The sequence below is a fragment of the Ostrinia furnacalis genome, unplaced genomic scaffold (genome assembly GCF_004193835.3).
Source record: "Ostrinia furnacalis isolate ACB-3 unplaced genomic scaffold, ASM419383v2 OfSCF0219, whole genome shotgun sequence".
NCBI classification, from domain to species: domain Eukaryota; kingdom Metazoa; phylum Arthropoda; class Insecta; order Lepidoptera; family Crambidae; genus Ostrinia; species Ostrinia furnacalis.
The window spans coordinates 103,810-119,798 of record NW_021130458.1 but is presented as its reverse complement, the minus strand read 5'-3'; the positions used below and the strand labels follow the sequence as shown (position 1 = coordinate 119,798).

Genomic DNA, 15,989 nt, shown 5'->3' with positions numbered 1-15,989 from the left:
GTGATTCCTTTGTTTTTCCGTTTTAATGAGAGTGACATGGGCTAAGCGGGGTCGAGGAATGAAGCCATTTTTCACGGATTGCGCCCGCGACCGGCCAGTCATATTTGCATTCTGCATTTGCATGCGCCGGATAATTACGTGACGATACACCGCTGCTGTTGCACTGAGCCCAGCGTAATTACAGTACCGCGCAGAGATGACGCCAACATACTATGCCATCCTGTACTGACCAACTTAGGGTTGCCAATACTAATCTCTACCTAATTTCCCGTCTGAGCACAGCAGCTTAGTCATTCATGTGTAATTTCCGAAAGCCAACATTGAATGTTCAATCTCCACTTAATTTTAACCAGGCAAATCATTCTGTTCGTGATTGTAACCCATGAGTTTGTTTAGCTTGACATCGCGGTGACTGTGTCCTATTATATTTTATAATCGCGGACCTAATGCTTGTTTAATAATTCAATTAATCACCACGACTTGGACGTCCAACGTAAAATGCAAATTTCGAGTGCAATTGTGCCAGCAGACCGTGACGAATTTAGTATACCTACGTACAGTGTACAAGTACAGTGTGGTCAGGGTTGTGATTTTTATTACGCTTCTATGCATCGTCTAATGCTTTGTGTATAGCACACAAAATTGTTTTAAAATGTTGCTTGCCTAAGCCTTTAGTTTTAAAATATCTATGTACCGTATCATTGTTCCATCTGCTTTGGAACTTGCTTTTTGAACTTATACAAGTGGACTCTAGAATATAGTGTTTTTTTTTTCAAGCTTTTAGCAACCCTAAAGTCGTACCAAACTGGTTTTAAAACAAACTGTACGCACCTAAATTACTGTGGTCCCAAATGTTGACAACCCTACTAACAGGATGCAAAAACCCAACGCTCGTATCCAAACGCTACCACTTTGTGTGTATTTTTTATTGTTATTAAAACCTGTACAACATAATTAAAGATTATATTAATATTCTATTTACTTAGGACATCAATCACGCTACTGTGGCTCTTTCAAAAAATCGCCTTGGACAAAAACCGGACGCCGGGACTTCATTCCTCTTACTCGACAGCCCGTATCGCATTCACTTAGTAAAACTAAGCTGATTATTTTAAAATATACCCTATTCGTATTGTAATTAAGACCACACATGAATACCTGTGATCTAACTCGAGTAGAAGTTAATTGGTTTGGTAAGTGACATCACGCAAGCGTATTGTAGTAACAGTACAAACTAAATGCAGATAAAATGTGGAGAGAATTGAGCTCGGGTATTCTGTTCATCCTTGCTTCACACTAGAGATGAGACGTATTTACTAGAACAGATCCACACACCAGGTATTTTACAGTACTAGGCGGCACCTATTCCAATTTTTAAAATACTTGATCCACCTAGTATTTTATAAAATACACGATTTCCGACCCTACTGTCAAAGTAATAGAGGTTATTATTGCGTAATCCGTAGTCGTGTATTACGCGCACCTAGTATTTCTCGCTAAGCTTATGTGCGAACGTAGAGATTCACTCCGTCTCTGTCTGACCAATCAAATTTGAGCGCGACGAAGCAAACGCACACAAACGTAGTCAAACCATATTCATGTAAATAAGAAAAAATATGTAAATATTTTTATGAAATTGACATCTTTTAAATACGACAACTTTTAAGTTGACAGTCCTAAGCCTGTTGAAGTATGAAGGGAGGAATTATTATTCAATTTCAAATTGCATTATTCATACTACGGTTGTATCTTTTCAAAGAAAATTGTATTTTAAAGTCATATTACGTGGATTAGTCCGCACTAGTCGCGTCAAGTATGCTAAATTACTACGTACTAGGTGGAACAGGTATTTGGATCGAGTATTAATAAATACTAGGAATAGGTGCACCTAGTATCAAATTTACCTAGTATAACCCATCTCTACTTCACACGTTACACGACGACGTGAATTTTAAGTGATTATTGCTTACTTTATTAACATGCCATCAGTTAGTTAATTTAATATGACCCTGTTATGTATTTTTTTTAAATTCATCTATTTTTTTTTTCTGGCAAAAAGTTTGACTTCGTCTGAAAACATCTGATACTTAAAACTTTTTTCGTAACGGCATTTTAACCTATTTTGTAAAAGATTTAGTATTTTATACGCCACATAGTTGAATATACAAACGTCTCGTAAAGCAGCATACCTTCCAANATTGGTTTCGTAAGTGACAACACGCAAGCGTATTGTAGTAACAGTACAAACTAAATGCAGATAAAATGTGGAGAGAATTGAGCTCGGGTATTCTGTTCATCCTTGCTTCACACGTTACTCGACGACGTGAATTTTAAGTTATTATTGCTTACTTTATTAACATGCCATCAGTTACTTAATTTAATATGACCCTGTTATGTATTTTATCTGGCGTTCAACTTAATCTCAACTTATTTTTTAGTGATAAAAAATTTGATTTCGTCTGATAACATAAATATACCTACTCGTAGCAAGTACACAACTTTTCCGTAACGGAATTTTAACCTATTTAGCAAAACATTTAATCTTTTATACTCCACATAGCTGAATATACAAACGTCTCGTAAAGCAGCATACCTTCCAGTCGTATCAGATACAGAATTGAAAATTACCCTCGTATTAGTCCGATCAGACAATGCGGCGGTTCCAATTGTTAATCGAACATAAAACTATGGAATAATTTAAATGCCACTTAAAGTGAACGTTGCATTGTTTTAGAAAGTGTTGAATGGTGCAGTTAGTTAAGAAATAGCCTGTACGATATCTATAAAACGGGTCGAGAATGTGCCTGACCGCGTGCTATTTCAATTGCCCTTTCCTTGGCATTCTTCTAATATTGTATTTGTGTACGAAATCTTTGGATCACGACTTTTTAGACACGCGTAAATCTTTGTTTTAATGTTTGAACTAAATATAGAGTTAATACAATACGTTCAGATTTTGTGCTCGATACGCGGGCTCTGTGGATGGCAAATCTCTACACAACGTTACATTGTATCGCGTTTCGCGTTACCACATCCAAAAGTACCTATCAATTTTGTCATTTGGAACGATTCCATTTAACATCCGAATGATTTCTTCGAAATTACTTTCTCTCCATGAAGAATAATTTACTAACCAGTGTTTCCCAATGTAAGTGAATGTATTTTCTGTTTTGAGAAATAAATGTCATAAACCATAACAAATTATAAAATTATTACCTACCTCATCTAGGATATTGTACCTAGCTACAAAATGTAACACAACGTGCTCATATTGTAATTTAGTTTGAAAGTCCGATTTCAGTTCCAAATAAACTGTTAGTTTATTTAACTCATAATCGATATGCATTATTACATAACACCATTCAAGGAAGACATCAAGCCCCCAACGTTGTCTTTGACACGGTACCTGCGTCCAAAGGATGATATAACGTGAAATCTTAATTTGTTTTTAAATCCGTTTGTTTCATAGAACAGAGGCGGAGGCCCGAGGTCAAGCGATCGGCAACAATGGAATGGGCCATATCCGGCCGGCGTATTATCATAATACAGTTTCCACCAAGGAACTGCTACCTCGACACGTAAGTACTGTGGACTCTGGTTAGGTTGGAAAAAGCTGTAAGTACATTTAATTGCAAAAGGAAAATATAGTTAGCATTGTAGAGCTTGTCATTTTGTCATTCTTGAAAAGCAAGTTGCATATTAGTAAATCAGAGGGAAAGAAAATCCAAAGTCGTATAACTCATTTTAGTTTCTGAGATACCTAAAGACCTAGGTCTACGAATTTAGTTATCACGATGTGTTAAATGCGATATCTTTTGCCCCTTATCGAAGATCAAAGTACATTACTCGTATATTGAGATCGTTGTTATTACTGTTAAATCTGAGAATCAATAAATAAATAAATAAATAAATATTTATTTTACTCACACAAAAAATCCAACAGAATTACATAGTGAATGTATAAGATACGTTTGATGTTCATTCTTGTGTGAGTCTGATGCCTATGCTAGGTATTTAGTATACCTGTATTACAGGTCATCAGGCTCCCACCACCTCAGGTCACTAATAAGCTTTAATTTTACACTTTAATATTAACTTACTCGTATCAGAATTACAANAATTCTGCGCCGTTTTGTATTGTTATCATTGTAAACACAATTAGCAATTAATTAAATAAGTGAGCTAATACTCAATTTCCAATTACACACGCGTATACCTAAGTCTATTAAGTTTTTACAACAATTAACGAGTACACGATGAACAAAAACTGGTTAACGACGCGTTACACAAAGTGGAGCGTACGCGCACGTCGATCCGGCCGTCTTTTACCTCATTGTGGAGCTAACTCGATAATGCTATTAGTTTTCCAGCGCTTCTTTTAATCACTATCTACATTGCTATCTCGGGGTTGATTGATTCCATCTTTAGCGTTTAACGACTCATAAATCTTCTCACGAATTGCGGCAATTCGTTTCGCTGCTATGATGCGCAGGCGCAATCTACAATCGCTTAATTAAGGGTCGCTCATTGTCCTCGCCTTCCTTAGTGAAAAGCTCTTTGGGAATACAACTATCAAGTGCCACTTTCATTCTTCGCACGCGGAACTCCGCAATTTGACATATAAATGTCTACTTGAAAGACTTCATCCACAGTAATTAACATCGTCTAGTTTTTCAATAACTTATCTCCTGAGAAATCCGAGCGATCCGCCGACCGCGTGAGATTGGAACATGTTAATAACACTTAAAATTTCACAAAATATTGAACAAACATAATTGCAACGGCAACTTTAATTCAATGCTAATCTATATTAACAGTCATCCTATTTAATGCCGCAGATTCATTATACTAATAAGAGACAATACACGGGCCGTTTTTAGTTCCCGTCCATTGTCAAAGTTTAACTATGAGAGTCATAATTACATTTTTAAATATAAAATAAAGCGGCATTATGTGGTGTTAATACAATAACCGTTGAGTAATTCTCTGTTGTGTTCGTAATAACTGGTATGTTCTTATTGCGAAAACTTGCATTTGCAGCTGTAACAATGTTCACATTAGTATTAAAGGTCACGCGGAGCTCCACAAAAGAGTCTCTGTCTGGATCTGTATTGATATTTGCTTTGCCGGTAATGTTCCGCTTACTGCGTGCGTTTGCTTTTATGAAAATGCTAAGTTCAACGCTATCGCGCAATTGTTATTAGGTACTTGACGTCGTAACAACACTCCAAAACTCTATTCCAGTTATTGTAGAGCCATTATTTTGGTCTGTACCATTTCATTAATGTAGCCAACATCCTAAATTGTGTTGAGTCACCGCGTACATTTTGCTCCGAAACTTAACAAGAAAATTAACAGAAAATTTTAAAGCATTTGTTTAATTACGCAACTAAAACAATAGCGCCTCGAAAATAAATAATGAGAAACCACTTTGGTAAGTTTGGTCGAGATCACAAGGCCCGCGCCTTCGCGGCAACAATGAATGTTGCGCCCGCGCACCGCGCACCTACGTATCTAAGGCAATAATAGTTAACAGTGATTAACCATGAGAAACCGACTCGGACATTTACTTAAAACAAAATCCTATTATAAGATAAACGGGACGTACAAATAGATTTATCTCGCCGAGGGACGTCAACTGTAAAATAGTCAATAATAAATCGTTAGTAACACCTTCACCAATCGGAATAGCGGTTAGTTATAAGCGGTAGTTAACATTGAAACCATCCCAAGCCCAGAACAGTAACGGAGCGATGCCGTGAACAGATAGAGAACGTGTGGCGCCACAACCCCCGTGCAAGGACCACGCTTATCCGACCACATCGCACCGTCCCGGCTGCAATTATTCGACAATGCCATTTGGAAACACCAAATGAAATATTAATCTCGCTTCGTTTATCGAATTAATAAATCGCGATTGTCGATGAGACAACTGGCACTGAGATTCTAATTACGCACTGACTATCGTGGCAGCCTTTTTGTAAAGGCTTTGATTAACAAGCCTCGAAAGGCTCTCGGCGCATTTGATTTATTAACTGATTAGCCGGATGGATCGGAGTGAAAGCTGTTAGAATGGACGTTCTGGTGGTGGTCGGTGGTGTTATTGTCCTGGGCTCGTGCGAGAGGCCGTGTTCGGGAAGCGCTGGTGGCGTGATCGGATAAGCGTCGCGTGAGTGCCGGTGCAGCGAGAGCGGTGCAGTGCGGGTCCCGCGGACTCACCGGCGCTAGTTCGCGTCTTGTTCGGGCGCGGCTTGCTCTGCTGCTGCGCCCCACTAAACCCTTTCCCCTGGTAGTTGTAGTAGTCGCCGCCGGCGGCGTTGTACTGCGCGTTGTACTCCCCGGAGGGCTGGCTCGACTCCTGGGGACACGAGTCCGGCTGCGCACCTTCGCGTTGCTTCGAGGGGGGCGCGCCCATCATAGGTTTGACGTCGCCGCACAGCGGCAGCTCCTGCTGCTGCTGCATGAAGGCGACGCTCATGGCGGTGGCGTGCGCGACGGCCGCCTGGTAGTCCTGCTGGCCGAGCGTGGCCGCCGCCACGGAGTCCGGCGTGGAGTCCTTGGGCGGCGTCGGCGGGAAGGAGAACAGGGGGTGCGGGTGGTGGTGCTGCGCCGGGGACAGCGGCTTGTCCGAGGGCGCGGCGTCCTGCTGGAAGCCGCCGCCCCACGCGCCGCCGCCCAGCGCCTTCGACTCCAGCCACGGGTGCAGCGGCGTGTGGAAGTGCGGCCGGCACACCTGCCCGCTGCCGCCGCTCAGCGTCCGACCTGCAAACATAAAAAGGTAATTAAAACCGAAACAGTTTTCGAAATCAGAGCACCATGCCGGATTCCGTAACCATGAATTTTAATGATACCGTAAAACTTTTCGTATTCATAACGGCGATGACATTAGTGTCATTTGATTCCCTGAGCCTCTTAAAGTTTACGAGCGTTTAAATGACCATTATCATAGTTGACGGAGATCTGCTGATACGCGAGTCATTGTAGCGCGAGTCCGAAACATCGAAACGCCATCATTAGAGGGACAATTTGAAGGCGTTTTGTAGCCACGCCTGCGGTTGTCTAAATTAATATCATTTTATCTAACCACCGCTCTTTCACACGACATCTTCATCCCGGAATACTGTAATAGCCTTGGATACAGGCGGTCTAATGCGTATTTGATAAACATATAATGGCTTGTTATTCCTCGGATGTCGGTTGCGTCCGTGAACAAAAGGCCGCTCTTTTCCGAAATGTTTCAAAAGTGCCATGTCACAACACCAGGCAATTAAAATAGTAGGCCAGCTGGAAATTTCATTAATTATGTGCATAGCAGTGTCAGTTTTGATGATACACTACGTTGATTTGTTTGGTTACCGTATTAATGTGTGTTGTGATTTACATAGCACATTTTATTACTCAACGGATTTGTTTTGTGAAATATAAAAGTGTTCTACAATTTTATTGTTATGGGGTTGAATGTTAATAGTAATAAATAAATAAGAATGTCTGTGCGTATTTCAGACAATTGCGAGTATATGTACTGGGCATCCTCGCTCCCCTTTTTAATTCCCCGAACTGCATTCGACAATTATTATTTAAAGTGAAAGCTAACATATGTACGTGGGGTAGGGTGTGTGTGTTAATGGTGTCGTTGGGTGGTGCGATTGGCTGGCATCCCTCGGGCTGGGGTCCTGCGGGGTCCTGCGGGGCTCTGCGGGTGCTAATAACAAGTTAGCAGTGAACTTGCACTAAACCTACGGTTTATTAGATTGGATTCCGATTTAACAGCGCGGAATCGCTGTGGGAACGTCAATATAAGAATTGCTTGAACGCCGGGTGGGTAATAAATAAATAATTATGTGCTTCTAGTAATCTAGATTACGTATCTTACTGTTATGTCATGAAAAGAATTGGCTTTTGAAATCTCTTATCTCTTGAACTTCCTTAGTTTCAACCTATAATAACTAGATAATAGGTATTCAAGTAGACGTGTATCTATCTAGTCGTCATAGTACCTTGTTACCTACTTACTCCACTTTGTGAGAGTAGGTAGAGAAATCTATTGAGAATGAAATGGTAATGAAAATTACGTGACTTTACTGTAAACTACTGAACGTAATCTGGCAATTTTGAATGTCAAGTAACACGATATCTACAATTTATAAAGAATTTCAATACCAAATATCAAAAACCACAAACATTCAAGAATTCGTAAACCCAATCGAATCATTATTCATATACACCTTCCACAGCAATTACAAACAGTGAATTCCGCCCACAAGTTTACGTGAAATAGCAGCCTCGATGTAATCTGGAATCGCAATCCATAAACAAACGTAAACGATTATCGATACGACACAAAAATATCCGTCACAACACAATACACGTGTGGATACGTGGGTTTAGCCCGCACCGTCCAGGTGGCGATCGTAGACCAGATAGCCGATCTTATCGCAGCACCCGTATTGCGACCCGGCTTAGAGGAACCAGCTGGAAGAATCTAGCAAGAGGACCACTGCCGAAAACTGATTTAGTCATATGAGATGCTAAACTGGATCCAAAATATAAGACTCTTCGGGAAATGAAAACGATCAAGGTTGTCGATATGAAAAGACTTAGGACCTGTAGAGTTGTCTACGTTCGATCTTGATTCTAAATCGGGACCCCTTACTGTTACCATCCCTACACTATCTAGAGACACAGCAACTTTTACGACAGTAATCCGACTGTAAGATAAAATACATAGTAAAATGAAAGAACTATTTTTGGTAGTGTATTTTACCTTGATAGATCAAGGGTTACAGATCGGATTGATAAAAGACTTACTACCGGCTGGTCAGTAACCAACACGAAATAAAACAATAATCAATCGAGCTGGACACATTAGGCCGCGCACACAGCGCTGTGACAGCGTCTGCGAGCGGGAGCCACCCCTCGCGCATTAGGCCGCGTTCACAATAGCCCCCGCGATGGCAGACCGATAACGCGCGTATGAATAATTCCTGTTATCGCACCATCTCGCCACATGCCCTACCTGCCCCGCTACCACGAGCCCCGAAATCAACTACCAACGAACGACAATCGCAAACATCAACACAAAAACGATAGCCAACTCTTTCGTCCATCGGTTCAATAGTACCAGCCGACCACCGGCGCTTTTTATTCATTAGAGGGCTGCAAGTTTCGGCCATTGTACTAGATATGTCGTTTGTGTGCCGCTAAGCCCTGATTGTTTGGGGATTTCGTGTTTTACAAGCACCGGGGCTAATAGAAAACAAGAACTATAATGTGTTCGGTGGTAAATTAAATACGACGGAAATTGAATTAGGATTCGTCAAAACGTTATCATTGGATCTACATTATTAACGAAGCTTTCGGAAATAAAGGTCGCTTTGATTGGTTTTGTCAGTAATAGTGGTTGAGTGTCAAGAAGATTGTGTAAAGGCTTCCGCAATTTCTCACAGTGAAGAAACAAAGCCCCGGAATGGATCCCAGGCCCCTATGAGGCACCCCCGGCAGATGCAGCTCGAGATCTTATCATCAGGCGCGCCACAGGGCACTGCTAGTGTTGTAAAATTGACGATACACCGCTACACCCGTCTTGTTTACTCTTTGTAACGGTTTCACAACCCCTTTTTCGTACTTTTTTAGATTTACATTGAAAAAGACAGCTGCCAAATAAATTAAATGCAATAAATTTTCAATTGACAAAAAATAAATGAGGACATTGAAGTGTCATAATTTAGTCAAAAAAGTCTACCATCTTTCGACGAATTTTTTGCCCGGAATAACTTGACATAAAGGTAAACATTTGGGCTTGACAAACGAAAAGGCATTTCTTAATACGCCGATTACGTCTTTCCATAAACTTGGACGTCAAATAACACACTCCCAAATGTCCGCCCTACACTTATTCCTCACATACCCACAATGCAAGGCGTGGTTACACCGAAAGTGAGCTCCCACCTTTTTGTTCCTTAGCTAGCGGCGAAAATTGCCCCTTTTGGGACTGGTAACTGATGCATATGTACGTAATAAACGTGGGCATGCCGTTCGCAGCATGACGTCTTCCGGCGACAGTTAAAATTATTCCCCCCCAATAAAATTTGTAACAACATTCGCTGGTTGAGCTTCACCACATTTTCTCAGCACCCCTCGGAATAGTCGTCAAATATTTTCGTGAAATATTTACTTGGCGACTCTCTTCATTAGTCATATCGAATGGTAGGGACACATCGAAACAGGGTGTAGTCTTCGGATATTTTACTCTTCTTCAATACTTATCGACTTTAGAAGACGAAGCAAATTGAAACAGTTTTTGCGGAGAAAACTTTTCTGAGATAAAGGCTACTTGCATACCTGCCTGAATAGATGCTTCTTGCCATGAGTATGGCTCGTAGGCAATAAATTAGAGGTAACATATCCAGTGGAAAGGCTGAGGGTACATCGTGAGAAATTGGCTGGACCTCGCCAAGGTCAGGCGTCCAGCGTCGCCCAGTCTGCCGCGTTTATTTGCGCGCCGTGACATCAGCATCCGCATGCGCGCTGCGTGCCCGCGCGTGTGTCGACGCCTTTACAACGCAACGTACGCCAACTTATCCCTTCCACTCATTGTCTTTAGACGTGTTATCCTTTGTTCCCGCGGTGGATCATTACGTGCTCAATCATCCGCGAGCCCGTAACCTCTACAGCTATGAATATAAAGATTACATTCCCCCGACACGCGTCCCCTGTGAAATGTCCGACGTGTTAGCGAATGATAAATGTAGGCGTCGGTATCGCGTATCGGATCTCGCCGTTCGCACGCCGAATTAATTTTAATTTATTGATCGTCGTATCGACGCAGAGTATTTTAGGTACCTAACGCTGCAACGCTGGTTTGCTTTTAAAGTGTTTGTATACCACCTTTTTGCTTTGCGACCGGCCGTCGTCGAAGGCAAGCCAAACGTTCGCGAAGTCAACGTGTCCTCAACACGCGGGATTGCGTCACCTCGACTTCTATGAATGAAGCCGGTCTTCCTTATATCCTATAGTAATAGAAGTCACAGCGATCTCGCCATTAAAGCCTAATGTATTCAAATATAAACGCTTTTAACGTGGGATTATTATGCAAGTCGAAATTCCTTCGGAGCTTTTTATGCGGCCTTAATATGGTTCACGAAAGTCGTTGCATTACGATTTACGAGTGTGGGTTTAGGTATAAAATTGGCGTATTAAAGAAGCAATATAAAGCGGAGCGCGCAAACGGAGGCGAATATCTTGCTAATTAGGCGGATATCCCGCCATATTCATTGCACTGCTCGTTATAAAAGCATGCAAATTGAAATTCGGTGCAGTGTAGCGCTTGCGCAACTCTGACAGTTCTCACACTTGAAATGAATCACTTCCTATCAACAACATTGCATTTATACTTTTATTTTGAAACAACCTCGTAAATGAGATGCAATATTTTATATTGGTGAAGGGCTAACGATTGACCTCAATATTACCTTATCGCGCTCGCGAATGGATTTCCATCATAATGCACGAACAGAACAAAACAGTTAAAATTTAAAATTAAGAAATAGACTTATCTTTAGCTAAGTTTCTAAAATACTCAACTCTACATTATTTAAATATGAAGCAAATACATGAAGTAGGAGCAATTTAAATCGCAAATTGAAACGGTCAAATATTCCTAGAACAATGTCTTTGAGACTCGACGTGTGTGTCTTGCACCGGCCATTTACTAATTCTTTAGAGTTCTACAATGCAGTGCATATCACACTTGACATTTGTAGCTCGATTGTGATGCTTATCGCATAGGAAATAAGAGTGGTCGTTTTTTTTTAAATTGACGTTAGTGTAGGTACATCCAAAAATACTTTACGATTCTCCGCGCTCGGAATGGTAAACGCGCTCTTGGGCGGCCAATGTTACTTCTGATTGGATTATAATGTTTTATATTACGATTCTTATTGTCACGGGTGGCTACCGTGGGTGCCGTGCGGTGGCTGGAATAACAACTAGTTTTGTATTGACTTGGAATAATCGGCGACTTCGAAAATCAAACCGTTAATCTGTATCTCTTTTTCCAAATAATACGAGGTATTTTCTTATCTTAATGTTAAAATGTGTAAGTAAATATCTAAACTAAATGATCCACTAAACATGTAAGATAAAAATGCTGATGAACTTGTACAAATACTAAAGACGCCTGTTATCGAGAGAAGCGTAGGTAGAGCATAGAAGATATTCAAAGTATGTATCAACATTTTTGACCAAAAGCCTGATAGCTTACCTCGTAGAACACCTACTATGTAATTATCATTAAGCAATATCTAGGCAACAGTCATCATCAAATCGTATTACCAAATCCTTCAATTCTCGGAACTAGTTTCGGAATGAGCTAAACCGGGCATCGGAAAAGCTGTCTGCAGCACCGACAGCTGCAGCTAACGGCTTTTCGAAATAGCAGAGCCGCAGATATTCGGACTAAGCATTGCTAATTTAATTAAACCGATGTAGCTTAGCGTTATGTAAGCGAACGAAGCGAAAGCGCTCTGCTAGAATGAGCATCGCGCATGCAAGTGTGCCAGAACATTAAACTTTTTCACTAAACTGGAGACCTACATTTGAATTATTTATACTAACGGTTGGTTAATCTGTTAACGTACGAGTATTTCTTATCGGTGGAATGGAAAAGAGGCATCGATGCTAGCACAAAGAACGCCTTTTTGTTTTTGTAACGTAAAATGTATCGATTAATTCAATGAGGTAATGTTCAACCAATCAAACGAAGCCTAATGATTTTGTTCAGATTCTATTTCACATGTAATATCCCATACATTTGGATAATAATTAGAATTCGAAAATAGTTTTTTGAATCATCATTTTTTAATTGACAAACTGGAACCTGACATTGTCAGTCATCGTTACGACGCTCGTGTCGGATTAACCGACCAGTTGGGGAATCGTCGTGGGTGTCTGATTCATGTGCTCCACCCGGATCGATTACAATTATAAACGCAGCCATTACAGTGTGAGATGAGTTATGGTAGTGCCAAAATTCAAGACTAGATAGAGGCCAGCAAATTAGTGATGTATAATGTGTCTAACAAACAACCTAACGTAATAAGCAACTATGTTTACATACTTAGCTTTGTAGGTACGGTACTAGTACGGCTGAATTGTCTGTCATTCTGTATCTTCATATGATGATGTATATGACAGTCAGCAAGCAATAATTGGAATTGGAAGCTTGTGATATATTTGATCTTCAAAAAGCTCGAGTTATAAAATTAAAAACCGATATTTCAATAATAAACATCAGCCGACAATGAAGCATAATATCTCCCGATAAAAAGCACCATCAAATTAAAGGATTCCAATTAAATTGGAAGCAAGCGTCGGCAATTATGCTAAACTATTTATATTTTGTGTAAATCGCTCCATTGTTCAGTGTTATGACGTAGGTATTGAGATGTTTGCGGCTACCAATTGCCAGTTTTTTGCCAAAATTCGGGCACGAAGCGAGCGCGAATATTCATGTATGCCAGCCGAAATGTATAGAATGCTGGGAATAAATTCTGCGGGAACATTGAATTGCACATGCGGATGCCAAGTGACTTTTGATTTGAGTTTGATTCTATGCATGAGAGCCCTTCGGCCAGTCTTGGGTTGTCACGAAGCAATATGGTACTTAGCATTTGAATTCAAATGCAATAAAACGGTAAAAAGGTTTAGCAATATTTTAAAACTCTACATTTTAGTTTTTATCGCAATGTATTTAATGTAAATTCACCTGTGCAAACTGGTTGGGACTTTTTAGGATGCTGATGGAACGCAAAAGCAATCCCTAATCACTTCATAGAAAATGATTGAAAGTCATTATGTGTAGGTACGTAATAAGAGTCCACATTTTGAATACCTAGTACAGGGTTGGCGAACCAATGGCACGCGTGCCAATGATGGCACGCGACATAATATTTTGGGCACGCCACCAATTACAAATTCAGTAATTCAATAGTAAATAATGTGTTTTGATTATGAGCTATCGTATTTGCTGTCATCAGTTAGTGCCACTGTAGAATAAGGTCGTGACACTCAACAGTGGTGCCACTTGATAGCATTAGGTGTTAATTTAATGGCACGTGTCTATGACTACTTCTATTTTTTTTAAATAGTGGCACGTTCAAACATAAAGGTTCGCCATCCCTGACCTAGTATTATCTTTAAGAAGAAAACGTATGCAAAAGTTTATAAGTAGTCGTAAACTATCATCTTTCTACGAGTATGTAGAAGCTAGATAAGATCAAAAGTCTCCATATCACTAACGTAAAAGTAATCTCCTAGGTGGCGCTCCATTCTCATGCCCAATGAATATCTAATCAAAAACTCGTTGTCATAATGTTAACAATAATTGTTGGACGTTACGATTCCGTCGACCATAACAGAGTCGTAAGAAATTTCTTTGCATACGGGACATGAAATTTCAACGCATGCGCCCCGCATACGAAATCGAGGCAGCTCGTTGGAACCCGGGGTGGGTACATTGTATTTTTATTTTCTTACGAACCCATCACTTCTCATTAAGTGGCGTTTGGAGAATAACTTATCATCACTAATGTCCGGACACGAATTTTATTGTTTATTGCATTTTAATAAAATCTCATTGTTCCATCGTCCCAATACGTTTCCGACTGTGCAGGAAGGAAGCTCACACTGTTATTGGTTATTGATTTATATTATTTAGGTACAGTCTTCGCTGAATAAGAAATATGCTAATAGACAATGATTCCAAGTAGTTTGAGTTCATCTGCATACTAAATGCCTATGTAAATTACTAAAGCCAGCTAGAGACGCAAAGAAGTCAACGAATACTACCGCCAACTGCCCATATTTGTATCTGGCCAACGTGCTAGTTTATTCTATTCCATTCAAGATCATTGACCTCATGTTACAGTACGTACTTTCGGCCAAAACAATGAGGATAAAATTTTAAATCCGGAAGATGGCAAGACCGCAGGGCAGTCGGTATGCCACGCTACACTTGTGATTCACCCGATCAAAGCCGCCGCTCTTTGCTATGCCCGCAGCGTACGCGCAGCTGACAAGGAAATTTCCACCACACTGACTTGACAGTCGTGTTCAAATGGACTAGTTGCGATCAGTTAATCGAGCGGTATGACAGATAAATAAAAAGAAAAAGCACTAACATCGTTTGTCGATTGTCTTTTATATCATATTGCATTCTGATTTGAGCCCACCAACGCTATAGCTAATTTACATACAACGCGGTTTCTGTGGTCGTATTAAATCATAGTTACGTTACCAGGAATATGTATGATGTATTTGTGGTGTAAATGAACAAATAACAATTAAACCTATTCAATAAAGTTGTATAATAATTCCAAAATCTGCTATCTTAGATGGCTCTATTTATTGATAATTACGTATGAATTGATTACAAACAACTGGAACTGATTTTTTACTGCGTGAAGATTCACTAAATGTATACGATAACGATAAACTACTCGAAAATATATCTGTGCCAATACGTGATAGATAAGAAAACTTCTTTTTAAAACCCTCGCCGTCCACTAATAAAGATAAACTACGAAAAATATACTATAAATAAAATCAATTGAAAATGGATTTAAGTCTTATGGTACCTACATTTTTCCACAAGTTGTTCTTTAAAAACATCTTTACAAAGCAAGCATTATTAAATCATCATGTGTCTAAGCAAAGGTCGTCTAGAAACTTAACAAATGCCTACACATCACATAATCCTGAATTGGCCACACGAGCACAATACGCAGACGATCATTACCATAATTAATAACCTCAGGTCGGTCACGATGCCTATCATTAGGCGTGATCTAGGCAACAGCTTCTCTACGGTTTTCATCGGAAATTGTTTTACAAGCAGCGATTTATTGGGTTATAGGAATGGCGAAATTACAAGTTGGTTAGGTTGGCCAACGTTCCGGGGTCTGTCTGACCCCACAATCTTGACAGTGGGC

General features: G+C 40.2%; 1 protein-coding gene across 5 annotated transcripts in view; it reads right to left on the bottom strand.

Moving 5' to 3' along the window:
- The window catches only part of grn (GATA binding protein grain), a 93,248-nt gene that overhangs the window by 53,415 nt on the left and 23,844 nt on the right, over positions 1–15,989 (bottom strand). For 4 of the 5 annotated variants that reach the window (XM_028311376.1, XM_028311391.1, XM_028311383.1 and 1 more), the window contains exon 3: positions 6,220–6,762. In XM_028311376.1, coding sequence (XP_028167177.1) covers positions 6,220–6,762 — 543 coding nt within the window. The remainder of the gene's footprint in view (positions 1–6,219; positions 6,763–15,989) is intronic. The other variant, XM_028311406.1, reaches the window with a different exon arrangement.